The 17,932-nt window shown below is 39.8% G+C and overlaps 2 protein-coding genes across 6 annotated transcripts in view; one reads left to right on the forward strand and one right to left on the reverse strand.

The window, feature by feature from the left end:
- LOC132849058 (titin-like) overlaps nt 1–17,932 on the reverse strand; it is a 65,216-nt gene that overhangs the window by 34,425 nt on the left and 12,859 nt on the right. Inside the window, exons 5-9 of one of the 5 annotated variants that reach the window (XM_060875237.1) lie at nt 16,622–16,711; nt 16,376–16,462; nt 11,334–11,423; nt 11,087–11,173; nt 7,754–8,989 (exon numbers count right to left, since the gene is read on the reverse strand). In XM_060875237.1, the coding sequence (XP_060731220.1) occupies nt 8,982–8,989; nt 11,087–11,173; nt 11,334–11,423; nt 16,376–16,462; nt 16,622–16,711 (362 nt within the window). In that variant the 3' untranslated portion in view covers nt 7,754–8,981. Of the gene's footprint in view, nt 1–7,753; nt 8,990–9,009; nt 9,209–11,086; nt 11,174–11,333; nt 11,424–16,375; nt 16,463–16,621; nt 16,712–17,932 lie in introns of those variants that run through there. The other 4 variants (XM_060875235.1, XM_060875236.1, XM_060875238.1 and 1 more) reach the window with 4 other exon arrangements.
- On the forward strand, nt 137–3,247 carry LOC132849082 (zinc finger protein RFP-like). Its single transcript, XM_060875275.1, is given in 7 exon segments — nt 137–235; nt 1,040–1,623; nt 1,730–1,882; nt 1,884–1,991; nt 2,087–2,234; nt 2,423–2,449; nt 2,555–3,247. Coding segments are annotated over 6 exon segments (1,548 nt in total). The 5' UTR covers nt 137–235; nt 1,040–1,041; the 3' UTR covers nt 3,085–3,247.

Here is a 17,932-nt window from a genome sequence, read left to right on the forward strand (position 1 = left end):
TGAATGAATGAATAGTTCTGTGCAGGTTATTTGGTGAATATATCCGCCATCTAGTGGCCACAATGTGTAATTGTAATAAGTGAACCTCGGTTAGGGGCGTGGCTTATTACGTCACTCTACAGAAACTAAAGTAAGGTGTGTAAGTTTCCTGATCAGGATTCAACACGGGACACAATCTCCAGTTTGAAGTGTTTGCAGTTTTCCTTCAAGGAGCTAAAACCACAGCAGGTAAAGTGTAAGTGATCAGGAAAAGTGAAAGACTAACAAAATTATATTAAATATCGCTCTCTCTGTGTGTAGGTGTTTGGGTGTGTGTGTTTGTGTGTGTGTGTATTTACTCTGTTTTATATTAATACATTTATCAATATTAAATCTAAACAATGGGGGGGGGCACGGTGGCTTAGTGGTTAGCACGTTCGCCTCACACCTCCAGGGTTGGGGGTTCGATTCCCGCCTCCACCTTGTGTGTGTGGAGTTTGCATGTTCTCCCTGTGCCTCGGGGGTTTCCTCCGGGTACTCCGGTTTCCTCCCCCGGTCCAAAGACATGCATGGTAGGTTGATTGGCATCTCTGGAAAATTGTCCGTAGTGTGTGATTGTGTGAGTGAATGAGAGTGTGTGTGTGTGCCCTGCGATGGGTTGGCACTCCGTCCAGGGTGTATCATGCCTTGATGCCCGATGACGCCTGAGATAGGCACAGGCTCCCTGTGACCCGAGGTAGTTCGGATAAGCGGTAGAATATGAATGAATGAATGAATGAAAACTAAACAATAATATACATACTGTATTATTTATGAATATTAGTTGCTACTGTAACAACTGTTTATAATTTTACACACCATTATAAAAATTACAAAATAATCACTTTTTGGCTGATTACAGTGTAAATCTCTGCTTTTTTTTTATAATATTCTGATAACATTACAACACGCAATGTTTTGTTCCTTGATTGGATAATTAAAATGTACACAGTGTGTAAATATTGCAGTGTTTAAAGTTTTCTGTGGTCTAAATCCATTCTCATTGTGTCTCCTGTGTCAGTCATGGCTTCCTCCTGCAGTATCCTGTGTGAAGATCAGCTCCAGTGTCCCATCTGTCTGGAAGTGTTCACTGATCCAGTCACTACTCCATGTGGACACAACTACTGTATGATCTGTCTCAAACAGTTCTGGGACAGCAGTTCACACTGCCAGTGTCCAGTGTGTAAAACCAGTTTCCTAAAGAGACCTGAGTTATGTGTGAATACGTTCATCTCTACACTTGCTGCTCCATTTAAGAAGTCAGTTCAGGTGAAATCCCGCACTGCTACAGAAAATCCCTCCCAATCTCAGGTGTTCTGTGACATCTGCTGTGAAAAGAAATGTGCAGCTGTGAAGTCCTGCCTGATCTGTATGGCCTCTTACTGCAAGACTCACCTGGAACCTCATGAAAGAGTTTCTTCATTAAAGAAACACAAACTGATCGACTCTGTGGAGAACCTGGAGGACTACATCTGTCAGAAACATGAGAGACCCCTGGAGCTGTTCTGTAGAGACGACCAGACGTGTGTGTGTAAATTCTGTACTGAGACAGAGCACAAAACTCACAACACTGTTCCTCTAGAGGAGGAGAGCAGAGAGAAGAAGGTGAGAGACAGGAAATGAATAATAGATACTAGATAAAAATAGATTTCAAATGAATTTCATTGAGTAATAAAATGAAATTGTATTCAATGCTAAATATTTGTATCAGATCCAGTTGGGAAAAACACAAGTAGAAGTTCAGCAGATGATCCAGGAGCGACTGAAGAAGATTAAGGAAATCAAACACTCTTTAAAACTCAATGAAGTGAGTCTTAACTAATCTACATCATTGTGCCTTCATAAAAACACTATTAAAATCATGATATAATCATATGGAATACAACAGTTTAACAGAAATCACTGAGCTAAAGAGGAGAAACACTGAGCTGGTGCAGCTCTCACACACTGAGGATCACCTCCACCTCCTACAGGTCAGAGTCCCTCTGTTTCTCAATATCAATGTAGCACATGACAGGACAGCAGTCCCCATGCTGAGGGATTTCTCCTCTCTCCTGCTGTACTGTAGATTTACCCGTCACTGTGCAGCCCTCCACACACCCAGGACTGGACTGATCTCACAATTAACACTCATCTGAATGTGGAGACTCTGAGGAGAGCTCTGTCTCAGCTTCAGGAAACTCTCAGAGAGGAAATGGAGGAGATTACAGAGATCAGTAAGTGTTTAATGATTTGTAAGGGAAGGTTTTTGTGGAAAAGATTAATTTTACTATTTATACTAAATTACTATTATTTCATAATGAATACTTTTGTTGTTTTTTAAACAAAAAACCCACAATCTAACCATCAATGAAGCAAAATACAATGTTAACAATTAATTATTTTCAATATATTTTCCAAACAGAACTGAAGAGAATTCAACAATATGCAGGTTTGTGAGCTCTTATTGATCACATGACTAAATGTATTTAGATTTCTTCACTGTTCCACACTGTGCAGTAATAAAACTGATGTACGCTGTGTTTCTGTCTCTCAGTGGATGTGACTCTGGATCCTGATACAGCTCATCCTGAATTCATCCTGTCTGATGATGGGAAACAAGTTACATGTGGAGACACAGAACAGAATCTCCCTGATAATCCAGAGAGGTTTGATGATTTTCTCTATGTGTTGGGAAATGAGGGATTCACCTCAGGGAGATTTTACTATGAGGTGCAGGTCAGAGGGACTGATTGGGATTTAGGAGTGGTCATAGAGTCTGCTAACAGGAAAGGGGATATTACAGTCAGACCTGAGGATGGATATTGGTCTGTGTGGCTGAGGGATGAGACTGAATATGAGGCTGTAGAATCTCCTCCTGTCTCCCTCTCCTTGAAACAGGCTCCTCAGAAGGTGGGGGTGTTTGTGGATTATGAGGAGGGTTTGATCTCCTTCTATGATGTTGATGTAAAATCTCATATCTACTCGTTCACTGGTCAGACTTTCACTGAGAAACTTTATCCATTATTCAGCCCCTGTGATAGTGATTCAGCACCACTGATCATTTGTCCTGCTAATCAAATCTAATATACATTTGTAAATTGTTCTTTATTTTTTAATAAAAAATTAGAACACTGTTAGTATTATCTTGATTTCTTTTTTTGACTGAGATTAATAAGAACTTTAATCAATTATAAATAAATCTGTTTTAATGTTGGTCTCATTAAGATTATTTTTCATGTTAGCGTGATATAATATATAATATATAACTGACCTTTAAATTATATTCACCAGAATATATTTTTAATCTATATTTTAAATCTTATTAAACTAATAATTTTTAATAATAAAAATAATAATAATATATCCCCACTGACTGAACAGTGGATTCATCAGTCCTAACTGGGTTCTTGGATCGCTGTACCTTTTTGTAATGTTCAATGTTCTAAATGTTGTTTATATTATAAAATGAGTATTAGGTCTAAATAAATAAATACTGCTTATTTATTATTTAATTTATTTATTTTTAGCCTTTGCATTTAGCTACATCAACCCTACACACAACATGAATCTAAGTAAAAATAAGTAAATACTCACTCACTCACTCATTTTCTACCGCTTATCCGAACTGCCTCGGGCGTCATCAGGCATCAAGGCAGGATACACCCTGGACGGAGTGCCAACCCATCGCAGGGCACACACACACACACTCTCATTCACTCACACAATCACACACTACGGACAATTTTCCAGAGATGCCAATCAACCTACCATGCATGTCTTTGGACCGGGGGAGGAAACCGGAGTACCCGGAGGAAACCCCCGAGGCACAGGGAGAACATGCAAACTCCACACACACAAGGCGGAGGCGGGAATCGAACCCCCAACCCTGGAGGTGTGAGGCGAACGTGCTAACCACTAAGCCACCGTGACCCCATTATTAAAAGTTAGTTAGCTAAAAAAAAATCTAGTGCTAGCTAGAATTAGCGCACTTGTAGGACATTTAGTTTTATGTCCCAGATAATTTTTTAGATGTTTGTGTAATAAAATAAAAGCTAAGGTTTTTTTAACTCCTTTTAAAACTAGTATCAATAAGAAATAGATTCGAGAACCGATCAACGAATTCATGTCCGGAGCGTGCAGCTTATGTCAGGTGAACGAATACCTCAGAAGGTTTTTTCTTCCTGGTTGATCTCAGATTGTGGTGTGAATTTCCACAAATAATGTTAGCGCTAAGAATAGACCGCCTACACACCACATCACTTCTCACGACTGCAAACGACTCAACATGGTGACTCGGGGAGTGTTTCTATTCCTGTCAGGAAGGTGTCTGAGTGTGTGTCTGTGTGTGTGTGTGTGTCTGTCTGTCTGTGTGTGTCTGTCTGTGTGTGTGTGTGTGTGTGTGTGCAAGGGGTATATGAATATATATATATATATATATATATATATATATATATATATATATATATATATATATATATATATAATTATACACACTCACTGGCCACTTTATTAGGTACACCTGACCAACTGCTCGTTAACGCAAATTTCTAATCAGCCAATCACATGGCAGCAACTCAATGCATTTAGGCATGTAGACACGGTCAAGACGATCTGCTGCAGTTCAAACCGAGTGTCAGAATGGGGAAGAAAGGTGATTTAAGTGACTTTGAACGTGGCATGGTTGTTGGTGCCAGACGGGCTGGTCTGAGTATTTCAGAAACTGCTGATCTACTGGGATTTTCACACACAACCATCTCTAGGGTTTACAGAGAATGGTCCGAAAAAGAGAAAATATCCAGTGAGGGCAGTTCTGTGGGCGCAAATGCCTTGTTGATGCCAGAGGTCAGAGGAGAATGGCCAGACTGGTTGAAGCTGATAGAAAAGCAACAGTAACTCAAGTAACAATTCGTTACAACCGAGGTATGCAGAAGAGCATCTCTGAACGCACAACACATCGAACCTTGAGGCGGATGGGCTACAGCAGCAGAAGACCACACCGGGTGCCACTCCTGACAGCTAAGAACAGGAAACTGAGGCTACAATTTGCACAGGCTCACCAAAATTGGATAATAGAAGATTGGAAAAAGTTGATTGGTCTGATGAGTCTCGATTTCTGCTGCGACATTCGGATGGTAGTGTCAGAATTTGGCATCAACAACTTGAAAGCATGGATCCATCCTGCCATGTATCAACAGTTCAGGCTGGTGATGGTGGCGTAATGGTGTGGGGGATATTTTCTTGGTACACTTTGGGCCCATTAGTACCAATTGAGCATCGTGTCAACGCCACAGCCTACCTGAGTATTGTTGCTGACCATGTCCATCCCTTTATGACTACAGTGTAAACATCTTCTGATGGCTACTTTCAGCAGGATAACGCGCCATGTCATAAAGCCCGAATCATCTCAGACTGGTTTCTTGAACATGACAATGAGTTCACTGTACTCAAATGGCCTCCACAGTCACCAGATCTCAATCCAATAGAGCACCTTTGGGATGTGGTGGAACGGGAGATTCGCATCATGGATGTGCAGCCGACAAATCTGCAGCAACTGCGTGATGCTATCATGTCACCAAAATGGACTGAGGAATGTTTCCAGTACCTTGTTGAATCTATGCCACGAAGGATTAAGGCAGTTCTGAAGGCAAAAGGGGGTCCAACCCGGTGCTAGTAAGGTGTACCTAATAAAGTGGCCGGTGAGTGTGTATATATATAATTTCATATAATTTAAAGTTATTGAATTGACATGCATACAAAACACATTACATCTTCACTAAAAAGCCAGACTGATCCTGATCTGATGTTTGGAGTGAACTGAAAACGATCATTAATGTTTCTCAGCTAGATGATTCTGTTCAGCTACAAAATGTGCCGTGTAAGAAAACATTCAACTGTAACATCTTGTGTTAAATGTTAAATATAAATGTTAGTTTTAGACACAAAGCATCTGTTAGACACAGTGAATCTACTGCTTATGTTGTAAAGTGTAAAGCAGCTCTGACACCTTCATTTCACACCAACAGTAAAATACAAACCGACTGTGAGAGTGAATCCTCAGTGCTCCGTCTACACTGGAGACACCGTCACTCTGAGCTGTGAGCTGCAGCAGGAGACTGGATGGGAGTTTTACTGGTACAAAAATAATCAGCAGTTACAGAATCTGAGCAGTGAACAAGTGAACACACTTAATGTTACAGTCGATATTGCAGGAGAAACAGAGTACACCTGTCAGGCATACGAGAGTGCAGTGATCCTGTCAAGATTACAGTGAGAGGTATGTCAGGATTTTTTCTCCCTTTCACCACAGGTTTGTTAGAGGGTAAAAAGTAAATATTGCTTAATTATCCAGAATGTTTAAAATAATCTTAAAATACATCTGTTTAAAAGTATTTCTCATTAATTGCTGGTGAGGCCTAATATAAAAGTTTAAAAACATTTATTTAAAGAATAAAAAAGAACAGAGGAAAATTTATAACTTTCTGCTCTGCAACTTGTAAAAGTCGTCAGAACATAAGAGTTTATGTTTTCTCCCTTGATTTGTCTGTGTATTAAAGTTCCTTTCTTTCCCCATGTATTTGTCTTGTAATTGTTGTTACTCCTGTGTGTTTGTTCTGCCACAGCTCTGAGTTTTTGCTTTGTTTCTGTCATAGTTTTATCATTTCTTTTTGCTCTGTAAATAAATGAACTTTTACACTTGTATCTGTCTCCAGCCCCATAATGTGACAAGAGTAAGAACTAACTTGATTTATAGACTTTGCACAACAGTTAATTTTACTATAAATGGATGAAACATTCATTGTGTCATTCATTAATAAATTAAACTATAATCAGTGGCACATGCTGTTATAGGCAAATAATCTGTACTTCAGGGTGGAAACAGTAACTCTGCATCATAACACCACCAAATCACTTAGTAATTGTATATAACAGTGTTAGTGCTTTATTACTTTTTTTTTAAAGAAAGAAAAATACAGAGAAATCTAAAACAATTATACAATTTATTACAGACTAAACACAACATACTATACTGAATAGAATAAAAAAAAAACTGTTGTAAAGTCTTAAGATATAATTTTCAGTTCAGTGATAAAACTTTGTAGAAATTCATGTGTGTGAGTGAAACTGAATCAATTTAATATTGAAGACTGGGATTTTGTGGAGAAAATATGACTATAGAATTTAGACGTACAGTTACACTCATCTAATTACACATTTTTAGAAACCTAAAGCAGTGGCATAAAGATGGTATAAAGATACTTCACACAGTCCTGTCAGTAGTGAACAGGTGTACAGTATCAGTGGTGTTGAAGTGACCCACACAGGTACATACACCTGTAGAGGAACAGAGAGAGGAGGCTCACACTCCTCACACTCCAGTGATGTTATTACACTGACTGTATCAGGTGAGTGTGTCAGGTGAAAATGTGCATGTAAAGTTTCTTACTTTGTAATAAGAAAAAGTAGATTTTAAAAATTATCATGTATTTCCTGTGTAACAGAGAGACCACAGGCAGTACTGAGTGTATCTCCACAGAGCTGGCTGACTGAAGGAGACTCAGTGACTCTAAGCTGTGAGGTTACAGACTCCTCTACAGACTGGACATTCAGCTGGTACACAGTTGTTCCCTACAGAGACGGATTAACTGGAACAATTAATAATCGTGGCTATATCGTGTATGTGGAGCTCCTCTCAGACAGCAGCAGAGGATCTGGAGGCAAATACACTCTCAGTCCTGCTGCTCTTAATCACACAGGAGTTTATATGTGTAGAGGAGAGAGATTTTTGCACATTTCCACTTTAATATTTATTTACATGGCTTTTTTCTGTTTAAGGTGAATCTCCTCCAGTCTCTCTGATCATCAATCCCAGCAGAACTCAACACTTTACTAAAGACTCACTGAGCTGTGAGGACCAGAGTAAGTCTACTGGATGGACAGTGAGACGATACACACACAGTGAGAGAGTGTTAGATTGTTCACACTGGGGATCAGTTACAGGATCTACATGTAACATCAGCTTCTTCTCCACATCCTACACTGGAGTTTACTGGTGTGAGTCTGAATCTGGAGAAAACAGTAATCCTGTCAACATCACAGTGCATGGTGAGTCTTCATGTAGTGTGTTTAATGTTAAAGGAAAATGAAAGTGTTCTGAGTAAATGAAAATATGTATGTTAGTAGTATATTCTAGTTTTATTTGTACCAGTAAATGAGTATAAATTCAAATCAGTATTCAATATTCATATATATCTATACTACTGTATCTATAATTCAGTTGCATGTTTTCTCATGAACTAGTAAGGCAGATTTCTGCAGACTTGAATTAAACACCTCCAGACTTTACAGGTTTAAATGGTTTTAAGTTATATACAGATTGATACCTTTTATTTATTATCTACAGACACATCATAGTGTGTGGATTTCCTTGTTAGTGATTTTCTGTGTTCTAGATGGTGATGTGATCCTGGAGAGTCCTGTCCATCCTGTGACTGAGGGACATCCTCTGACTCTACGCTGTTTATATCACAACCCAAATCCCTCAAACCTCCGAGCTGATTTCTATAAAGATGGATCAGTTCTCCAGAACCAAACTACAGGAGAGATGATCATACAAACTGTCTCAAAGTCAGATGAAGGTTTCTACCACTGTGAACACCCAGAGAGAGGAGAGTCACTGAAAAGCTGGGTCTCAGTCAGCGGTGAGAAATCATTTAAATATTTATATACCACTTAATGTCTTGAATTCAGTAGCTTTCCACAATGAACGTTATAGTGTCTATGTACAATATGCTATGCAACACTTGTGCACACAGGTGTAAATGAATTTATTTGTACTGCAGATTGAGCTAAAATATGTAAATAGTTCAGAATGAATAAAACATGATTATAATTATTATATCCATCATGTGTAGAAGCTCCATTCTCAGTGCTCATGCTGATCTGTAGTGTGGTGACGGCCTCTCCGTATCTGCTGGTGACCATCATTCTGCTGGTCATATGTTACAGAGCTTGAGGTAAGAACTCTTTCAGTATGTCTCTATATTTCACATAACAAGCATCATGACTTTAATAAGAGCAAGAAAAATCTTTTGACTAATTTCTTATTTTAAACATTAAAAAGAAAATTAATAAAATAACCACTTGTTCTAAAATTTGAATTAAAAAATGTTTTTAGGATGAAATCAAATGCAGCTTGGTTTTCAAACATCTGGAAAAAAAATGAAATGAAAGAAATTTTTTTCATTTCTTTAACAGATCACACTGATGAAGACAGAATTGAGAATGCAGTCATAGAGGAGTGAGCAAAGTTCATCTATAAAAAGTAGACACATTTACTGGAATATATATTATTCCAGAATTTCTTTTTCTTTTTGGTTTTGTGTGGATTTTAATGTCCTGCTGTTATTTGCTCAGCATATTATAGACACCCTCATTGCTGTGAATGGCTTTGTTTAGTTAATGTCTGCAAACCTCCTGATGAGGTGAAAATTACTGTGTGTGTAGTGTCCAAAATGCCCCACAGCCAGCTTTATTTATGTAATATAAAAACAAGTTTATTGACTGTTATCTGAAATATGGTGCTACTATTGTGTTTTGTGTCTTCTCAGTATTAGTTCTACCACTGCTGCATTTGTACTGCTGTTTTTGTTCTATTTGTTTGTGAGATTTCCTCTATATGAAATGTTTTGATCAATAAAATAAATCATTATCAATTCACTGCTGTGATATTGCTGTCTTTTCATTGCCACTCTTGTCCCTTCATTGCCCTTTAATGTTACTCTTGTAACATTAGAATTTATCACATGGGATTAATAAGATGTTTCTTTAAAGCAAATAACTTGATCCTAAAACTATTATTCGTGTAGAAGATCTCTTTGCAGTAAAGTTCAGTAGTAAATGGAGAATTAATACATGTGAAATAAACTTTTCTTGAGTTGTCCCAAGCTTGCCTCCCATCTCTTCATTCCAAACCACACTGGTGCCAATACCAGGGAATTGATGATGTTACTCTCCAATGGAGTCTCTGCCACCCTCTTACACCAGGCACTCCTTAAGTGCTTCCATCTCTCTCTCTCTCTCTCTCTCTCTCTCTCTCTCTCTCTTTCTCTCTCTGCACCACGAAAATGGACTAATTCCACCTAAAGAATTGCCCCCACAAACATGTTCTCGCCTCTACTTTTTTGCCTAAATTTCATAGAGAACCACATCCATCCCTACCATCTACAGAAACATAAAAATTAGGTTGAGCTAAAGGATGAGCTAAAGTACAGGCACAATATGGGAATAATCGAAGAGTCTCACAGTAACTCGTCTAGCCCACATAAAGGAGGCGAAGATCAGTCATCAATTGGCATTACAGCCTTTTAAATTAGAGGTGGTCCACAGCCTGGGAGTGCAGATGGCTGTTACGGATTTCCTCTCTCAGCAAGGGGTGGGAAGTCGGTGCCAGGCCAGAGAGTTCACTGGCCTAAGAACTATGAAGCTGTCTACAAGAAAGGCCAGAGCCGTCTCTACTTTCTGAGGAGGCTGAGGTCCTTCAACATCTGCTAGAAGATGCTAAAAATGTTCTATGAGTCTGTGGGAACCAGTACAATCTCTTTTGCTGTTGCATGCTGGGGCTGCGGACTGAAGGTAGCTGATGCCAACAGGGAGTGGAGCTGAACTCTCTGACTTTAGTGTCAGAAAGAAGGATGTTGTCTAAGCTACTGACAATCTCAAAGAACATCTTCCAATTGCTCCATGATGTCCTGGATAGATACAGGAGTATGTTCAGTCGCAGACTCATCCAACCAAGGTGCTCCACAGAGCAACACAGGAAACCTGACCTACCTGTGTCCATCAGACTGTATACTGTAACACCTCCGTGCAACAGCATATCTCACTGTGTAACAATACACATTTAATGCTATATTTATTTAAATTCTAGCTTTATTTATCATGTTTTGTGTTATATTGTGTATATACAGTAAGTCTCTATTTTTGTATTCTTATTTTGTTGACTTGGAGCTGTTGTAACAAATCTATTATAGTATTTTGATTCTGAAAGACATTATATATAGTGAAATTAAAGATGCACCATACTCACTGTTAAATGTATCAAATCGTTCCAGACTCTTGGTTCTCCTAAGTTTCAAAATATCTCGATGTTGTTTTGTATCTTCTTCTCCAGCACCTGAGGAACAATAATAGAGCCAGGAGAAATGGTGGTAAAGATCTGCACTGTACTGGATTACACCAACATGTCTTTTTTTTGATGCAGTGAGCAGCAAAGGTGATAAAGTTGAGAGAGTGAAGAAATAGTGAAATTAAAGACATTGATATACCACACTCACTGGTAAATGCAGTCAATCTTTCCAGGCTCTTAGTTCTTCTCCTTTTTCTCATTATGTTTTCATAATGTCTTGTGTCCTCTTCTCCAGCATCTGAGGTACAAATATATTGTTTGTTAGACATATTCGTATTGAAAGAAAGAAGCTGAGTAAGTATTGTAACAGATAATTTACAATGCCAGAGGTGGTCTATAATTAAACTAAGCCTATTTTAACACTTTGGTTACAAAGCAAATCTATACCCTGACTTTTCACAGATTTTCTTCTCTTCCCGAATTCCATTCTTTCATATCCAATGTTGTCATCACTTGTCTGCATTTACTACACGTAACACCAGGCACAATATGGGAATAATCGAAGAGTCTCACAGTAACTGGTCTAGCCTGATGAAGGATGCAAAGATTAGTCATCATCTGGCATTGCAGCCTTTTAAGTTAGAGGTGGTCCACAGCCTGGGGGTGCAGATGGCTGTTGTGGTTTTACTCTCTCAGCAAGGGATGGGAAGTTGATGCCAGGCCAGAGAGTTCCCTGGCCGGGGTTGTGTGATGGGGTATGTGGAAGCAGGAGCATGGCTAAGCCCCAGGGTAAATAAGCAGTAAGGATCTGCACCTGTATGGGATTACTATAACATGAGGTGATAAAGTATAGAGAGTCAAGATAGAGTCAGAGAGTCAGCCCCACCTGGGGTTTGAGGACGCCTTTACCTACCCGCTGAATCGAGCCTACACTCACATGGACAGAGTGGCATGCACTGTGAGAGTCATGTTCTTTGATTTCTCCAGTGCCTTTGTCCAGCTCTACTGGGTCAAAATCTGACAGCGATGCAGGTTTATGCTTCCCTCATGTCCTGGACTGTTAACTACCTTACTGACAGACCACAGTATGTATGCTTGCAGCACTGTGTGTCAGACAGTGTAGTGTGCAACACCGGTGTTTCACAGAGGATTGTTCTGTCTCCTTTCCTCTTCACCCTGTACTCTGCAGACTTCAGTTACTGAACATACCTGCCATCTTCAGAAATCACCTATGACTCCTGTTTCATCCATGGGATCTCTGTGGACATGGAGGAGGATTATATATACCTGTAGTTTCACATTAAAAACAAACTGGACTGGACTTAGACCTCTGAAGCCATCTACAAGAATGGCCAGAGCCATCTCTACTTTCTGAGGAGGCTGAGGTCCTTCAACAAGATGATGCTGAAAATGTTCTATGAGTCTGTGGGAGCCAGTACAATCTCTTTTGCTGTTGCATGCTGGGGCTGTGGACTGAAGGTAGCTGATGCCACAGGGAGTGGAGCTGAACTCTCTGACTTTAGTGTCAGAAAGAAGGATGTTATCTAAACTACTGACCATCTCAGACGACATTTTCTACTTGCTCCATGATGTCCTGGATAGATACAGGAGTATGTTCAGTCGTAGGCTCATCCAACCAAGGTGCTCCACAGAGTAGAGGTCTTCTCTGGTCTAAAGAGGCAAGATGGCACCGTTGTGGAGTTTGGCAAGCCGTCGCCTGGTGTCTGTGTTCTCTTTATTGAGTACATTTGCCTTATTTGTGTGCACATCTGCACAAAAAGTTACCACAGTGCTTGCTTATGATCGCTCGTTTCTTCTTAACCTACGTTGGTCCGTAGGAACTGTTTCTGATTTTAATTACGGAGGATACAAGAACCATGATCCTCCGTTCCTGTCTATGCTGCCACCTGAAATACATCATTTACCGGACTGTGAATGTCATCGGAGGAGGAAACGCTATAGAAGACGGGGAACACACGGTGGTATGTTGGTACGAGTGAGGAAGTACCTCTACACGTCTTCACTTGGAGGCCCGAGTTATGCACACCCTCGGAGTATGGCGCTCAGCTGTGATCGCGGCTCGATTTCGTATTTGTGGTCTCTCAAGCGTGGCGCTATGTTTGTTTATCTGGAACAACTAGGATCAGTTTTGGAATTGTTTTCTAGTTTTGAAGTCCAGATATTTAAGTTGGACGGCCGCAACCCACTGTTATGTATACTTGTTTATAGACCCCCCAAGTACAATAAGGATTTTATATGTGAGTTTTCGTGTTTTTTATCTTCTGTTGTGCCAAATGCAGATAGGCTTTTGATATTGGGCGATTTTAACATACATGTCTGTTGTCCTTCAAAGCCTATGGTAAAATAATTTCTCCAAGTTATGGACACTGTTAACCTTATACAATCTGCTGTTGGTCCCAATCATAACCAAGGGCACACACTTGATTTAATTTTATCCTATGGTCTTTTAGTAAGTGATGTTGGCATCAAAGAATTTTTCCTGTCTGATCATAAGTCTATTATTTTTAACATAGCTGTTACTAATTTGGTACCTCATACGCCCTCAGTGGGCCGGTATGCCCGTTCTTTTAATTCATCTACATCTAAAAAATTCTTAAATGCTTATTCTATTTCCTCTAAAACTTATCAAATTGAGTCTAACTGTTCTGGTGCTAATCCCGATGAGTTAGTTAATAAGTTTAATGGGCTATGTTCAAATATACTTGATGCTGTTGCACATTTTAAATTGAAAAGACCTAGAAGTTGTGTACATCCTTGGTTTAATGATGAAACTAGGGCGATTAGACAGAAATGGAGGAAAGAAGAAAGAAAGTGGAAGAGGGATAGATTACAAGTATCATATGATTGCGTTAAAGAGTGTATGATTCACTATCAAAAAACTGTTAAAATTGCAAAGGCAAATTACTTCTCTGATCTCATTGCTAAGAACGCTTATAGCCCAAAAATATTATTTAATACCATCAATAGCGTTCTAAATCCGATGTCTAATTTATATCCAGATCCATCTCCTATGGCCTGTGAAAACTTTCTTAAGTTTTTTACTGACAAAATCAATGGTATAAGATCATGTATTGTTCCCTCCTCTCTGGACTTCCCTCAGTCCATATGTATTGTTCCCTCCTCTCTGGACTTTCCTCAGTCCAAATCAAATACCATATATCTATCTGAATTTACTCCAGTGTCTCACAGTTATTTGGTGCAGGTCATCCATATATTGAAGCCCACCTTTTGTTCATCGGATGTTGTCCCTCCTCGTCTTTTATTAGAGACATTCAACTCTATTAGTCCTAGTTTACTGTCAATAATCAATATCAGTTTAATCAGTGGGATAGTCCCATCCTATTTTAAACATGCCACCGTACAGACACTACTTAAAAAAACAAATCTTGATTCAAATAATTAATCAAAGAACTAAATAATTACCGTCCCATTTCTAAATTACAGTTTTTATCAAAAGTTTTGGAGAAGGTTGTGTTTAATCAGCTTTCTTCCTTTCTACAGGAAAATGGCGATTTCGATAAATATCAGTCTGGCTTTAGACCTCAACACAGTACGGAATCTACATTGCTTAAAGTTCTAAATGACTTATTGTTGATTGTTGATTCTGGAAATTGTGCGGTTTTAATCCTGCTGGACCTTAGTGCAGCATTTGACACACTCGATCATGGCATTCTTTTAAACCGCTTACAGCAAATTGGGATTCAAGGACGTGTTTTAGATTGGTTTGTATCCTATTTAAAGGATCGAACCCTCTCTGTAGAGACTGGTAATTATTCATCATGTTGTGCACCAGTTTTGTATGGGGTCCCGCAGGGCTCAATTTTGGGTCCTGCTCTATTTTCTTGTCTGTCTGATTGTCTGAGAAAGGTCAAAGAGTGGATGTCTGCCAACTTCCTTCAGTTAAATGAGTCTAAGACTGAGGTCTTAATCTTTGGCTCCCCTGTTTCTACAGTACGAAGGTAGTGGCTAGTAAACTGGGACCTTTATCTAATAATCATCATTCACATGCCAGAAACTTAGGCATTACTTTTGATTCTGCCTTGACTTTTGATAAACAGATCAATGCTGTGGTTAGAAGTTGTTTTTATCAGCTAAAGAACATTGCAAAGATTGCAAAGAAGCAGAGAGCTTCTGTTTTTCACCAGTTGAGTGGATTAAAACAGCTGTTCCCAAAGAATCAGGGTAATTAGGATGCTTTAGAACAGCTTGGACTGTTTGGAATGGTACTGTATAGATCTTTGGATTTTCTCATAGAATGTGACAGTTTGCAAAGGGTATGAATAATTTTGGACATGCCACTTTTTGTTCAAATGTAAATAAAAGATGAGTAATAATTTTTTCCACAATGATGCCTCTTGTACATCGTCTTATTATCTTTTGGGAGACGCCGGTGTCATTTCTAATCAAGGAAAAACTTGCTGGTTGAATAAAAGTAACTTTAAGTGAGAATTTGCAAGGGGTATGAATAATTTCAGGCTTGACTTGTATTCCTTTTTAAGAAAGACCCGACCCGAGACAAACCAGAAAAAATTAGACCCGAGTCCGGCCCGACCCGTTGGCAATTTTTTTTAACCCAACTAGACCTGAGTGTTACTTTAGTGTAACCGCTACAGCATGGAGTAAAAATTGATTGACAGGTCTGTTTCAAAGAAAATTAGCTTACCGCCAGCCACAAGATGTCGCAAGTAGTCTTTGCAAACAGAGGAGAGGTGGGAAAAGGACTCGAGTCGATGCACACATGCGAGATACAGTAGTTTGTGTCTTCTCGGGTCCTTTCGGTAAAAACGCATTCATTTTGAAATACCCGAGACCCGATGCTGCTGTTATTATACCCGACCCGTGTCCGAGGTACACGTGAAACTTTTAGACCTGAACCCGCTCAGGTCTCGAGTCGGACCTCGGGTTTTCAGATCTAAGTAGACCCATTAAAGACCTCTACCACAGAGCAACACAGGAAATCCTTCCTACCTGTGTCCATCGGACTGTATAACTCCTCCGTGCAACAACATATCTCACTGTGTAACAATACACATTTACTGCTATTTTCATTTAAATCCTAGCTTTATTTATCATTTTTGTATATGTTATATTGCGTATATAAGTTTCTATTTTTGTATTCTTATTTTGGTGACTTGGAGCTGTGGTAACAAATCAATTATAGTCTTTTGATTCTGATTCTGAAAGACATTATATATAGTGAAATTAAAGAAGATGATGCACCATACTCACTGTTAAATGTATCAAATCGTTCCAGACTCTTGGTTCTCCTAAGTTTCAAAATATCTCGATGTTGTTTTGTATCTTCTTCTACAGCACCTGAGGAACAATAATAGAGCCAGGAGAAATGGTGGTAAAGATCTGCACTGTACTGGATTACACCAACATGTCTTTTTTTGATGCAGTGAGCAGCAAAGGTGATAAAGTTGAGAGAGTGAAGAAATAGTGAAATTAAAGACATTGCTATACCACACTCACTGGTAAATGCAGTAAATCGTTCCAGGCTCTTAGTTCTTCTCCTTTTTCTCATTATGTTTTCATAATGTCTTGTGTCCTCTTCTCCAGCATCTGAGGTACAAATATATTGTTTGTTAGACATATTCGTATTGAAAGAAAGAAGCTGAGTAAAAGTATTGTAACAGATCATTTACAATGCCAGAGGTGGTCTATAATTAAACTAAGCCTATTTTGACACTTTGGTTAAAAAGCAAATCTATACCCTGACTTTTCACAGATTTTCTTCTCTCCCCAAATTCTACTCTTTTCATATCTAATGTTGTTTCAATTATTCTGACTGCTGGAAAACAGTACAGATTTTGTCATTGTTGTATTTACTTCTCAGTCTTGTATATTACAAATAGAAATAGTAATTTGCTGAAAATTTGAAATGAGATGATGGCAGAAGTAAAACAAAATAATCTACTTGATGAAAAATTTCTGTGGGGGGTGCTCTGGGAGTATGGGGTCCGGGGCCCTTTGCTAAGGGCTGTTCGGTCCCTATATGACCGGAGCAGGAGTTTGGTTCGCATTGCCGGCAGTAAGTCAGACTTGTTCCCGGTGCATGTTGGACTCCGGCAGGGCTGCCCTTTGTCACCGGTCCTGTTCATTATTTATATGGACAGGATTTCTAGGCGCAGTCAGGGGCCGGAGGGAGTCCGGTTTGGGGACCACGGGATTTCGTCTCTGCTTTTTGCAGATGATGTTGTCCTGTTGGCTTCTTCAAATCAGGACCTTCAGCGTGCACTGGGACGGTTTGCAGCCGAGTGTGAAGCGGCAGGGATGAGAATCAGCACCTCCAAGTCCGAGGCCATGGTTCTCAGCCGGAAAAGGGTGGCTTGTCCCCTTCGGGTTGGTGGAAAGCTCCTGCCTCAAGTGGAGGAGTTTAAGTATCTTGGGGTCTTGTTCACGAGTGAGGGAAGGATGGAGCGGGAGATCGACAGGCGGATCGGTGTATCTTCTGCAGTGATGCGGTCGATATACCGGTCTGTTGTGGTGAAGAAAGAGCTGAGCCGCAAGGCGAAGCTCTCTATTTACCAGTCGATCTACGTTCCTACCCTTACCTATGGTCATGAGCTTTGGGTCATGACCGAAAGGACAAGATCCCGGATACAGGCGGCCGAAATGAGTTTCCTCCGCAGGGTGGCTGGGCGCTCCCTTAGAGATAGGGTGAGGAGCTCGGTCACTCGGGAGGAGCTCAGAGTAGAGCCGCTGCTCCTCCACATCGAGAGGAGTCAGCTGAGGTGGCTCGGGCATCTGTTCCGGATGCCTCCTGGACGCCTCCCTGGGGAG

The sequence above is a fragment of the Tachysurus vachellii genome, chromosome 7, assembly GCF_030014155.1.
Source record: "Tachysurus vachellii isolate PV-2020 chromosome 7, HZAU_Pvac_v1, whole genome shotgun sequence".
In the NCBI taxonomy this organism is placed as follows: Eukaryota; Metazoa; Chordata; class Actinopteri; order Siluriformes; family Bagridae; genus Tachysurus; species Tachysurus vachellii.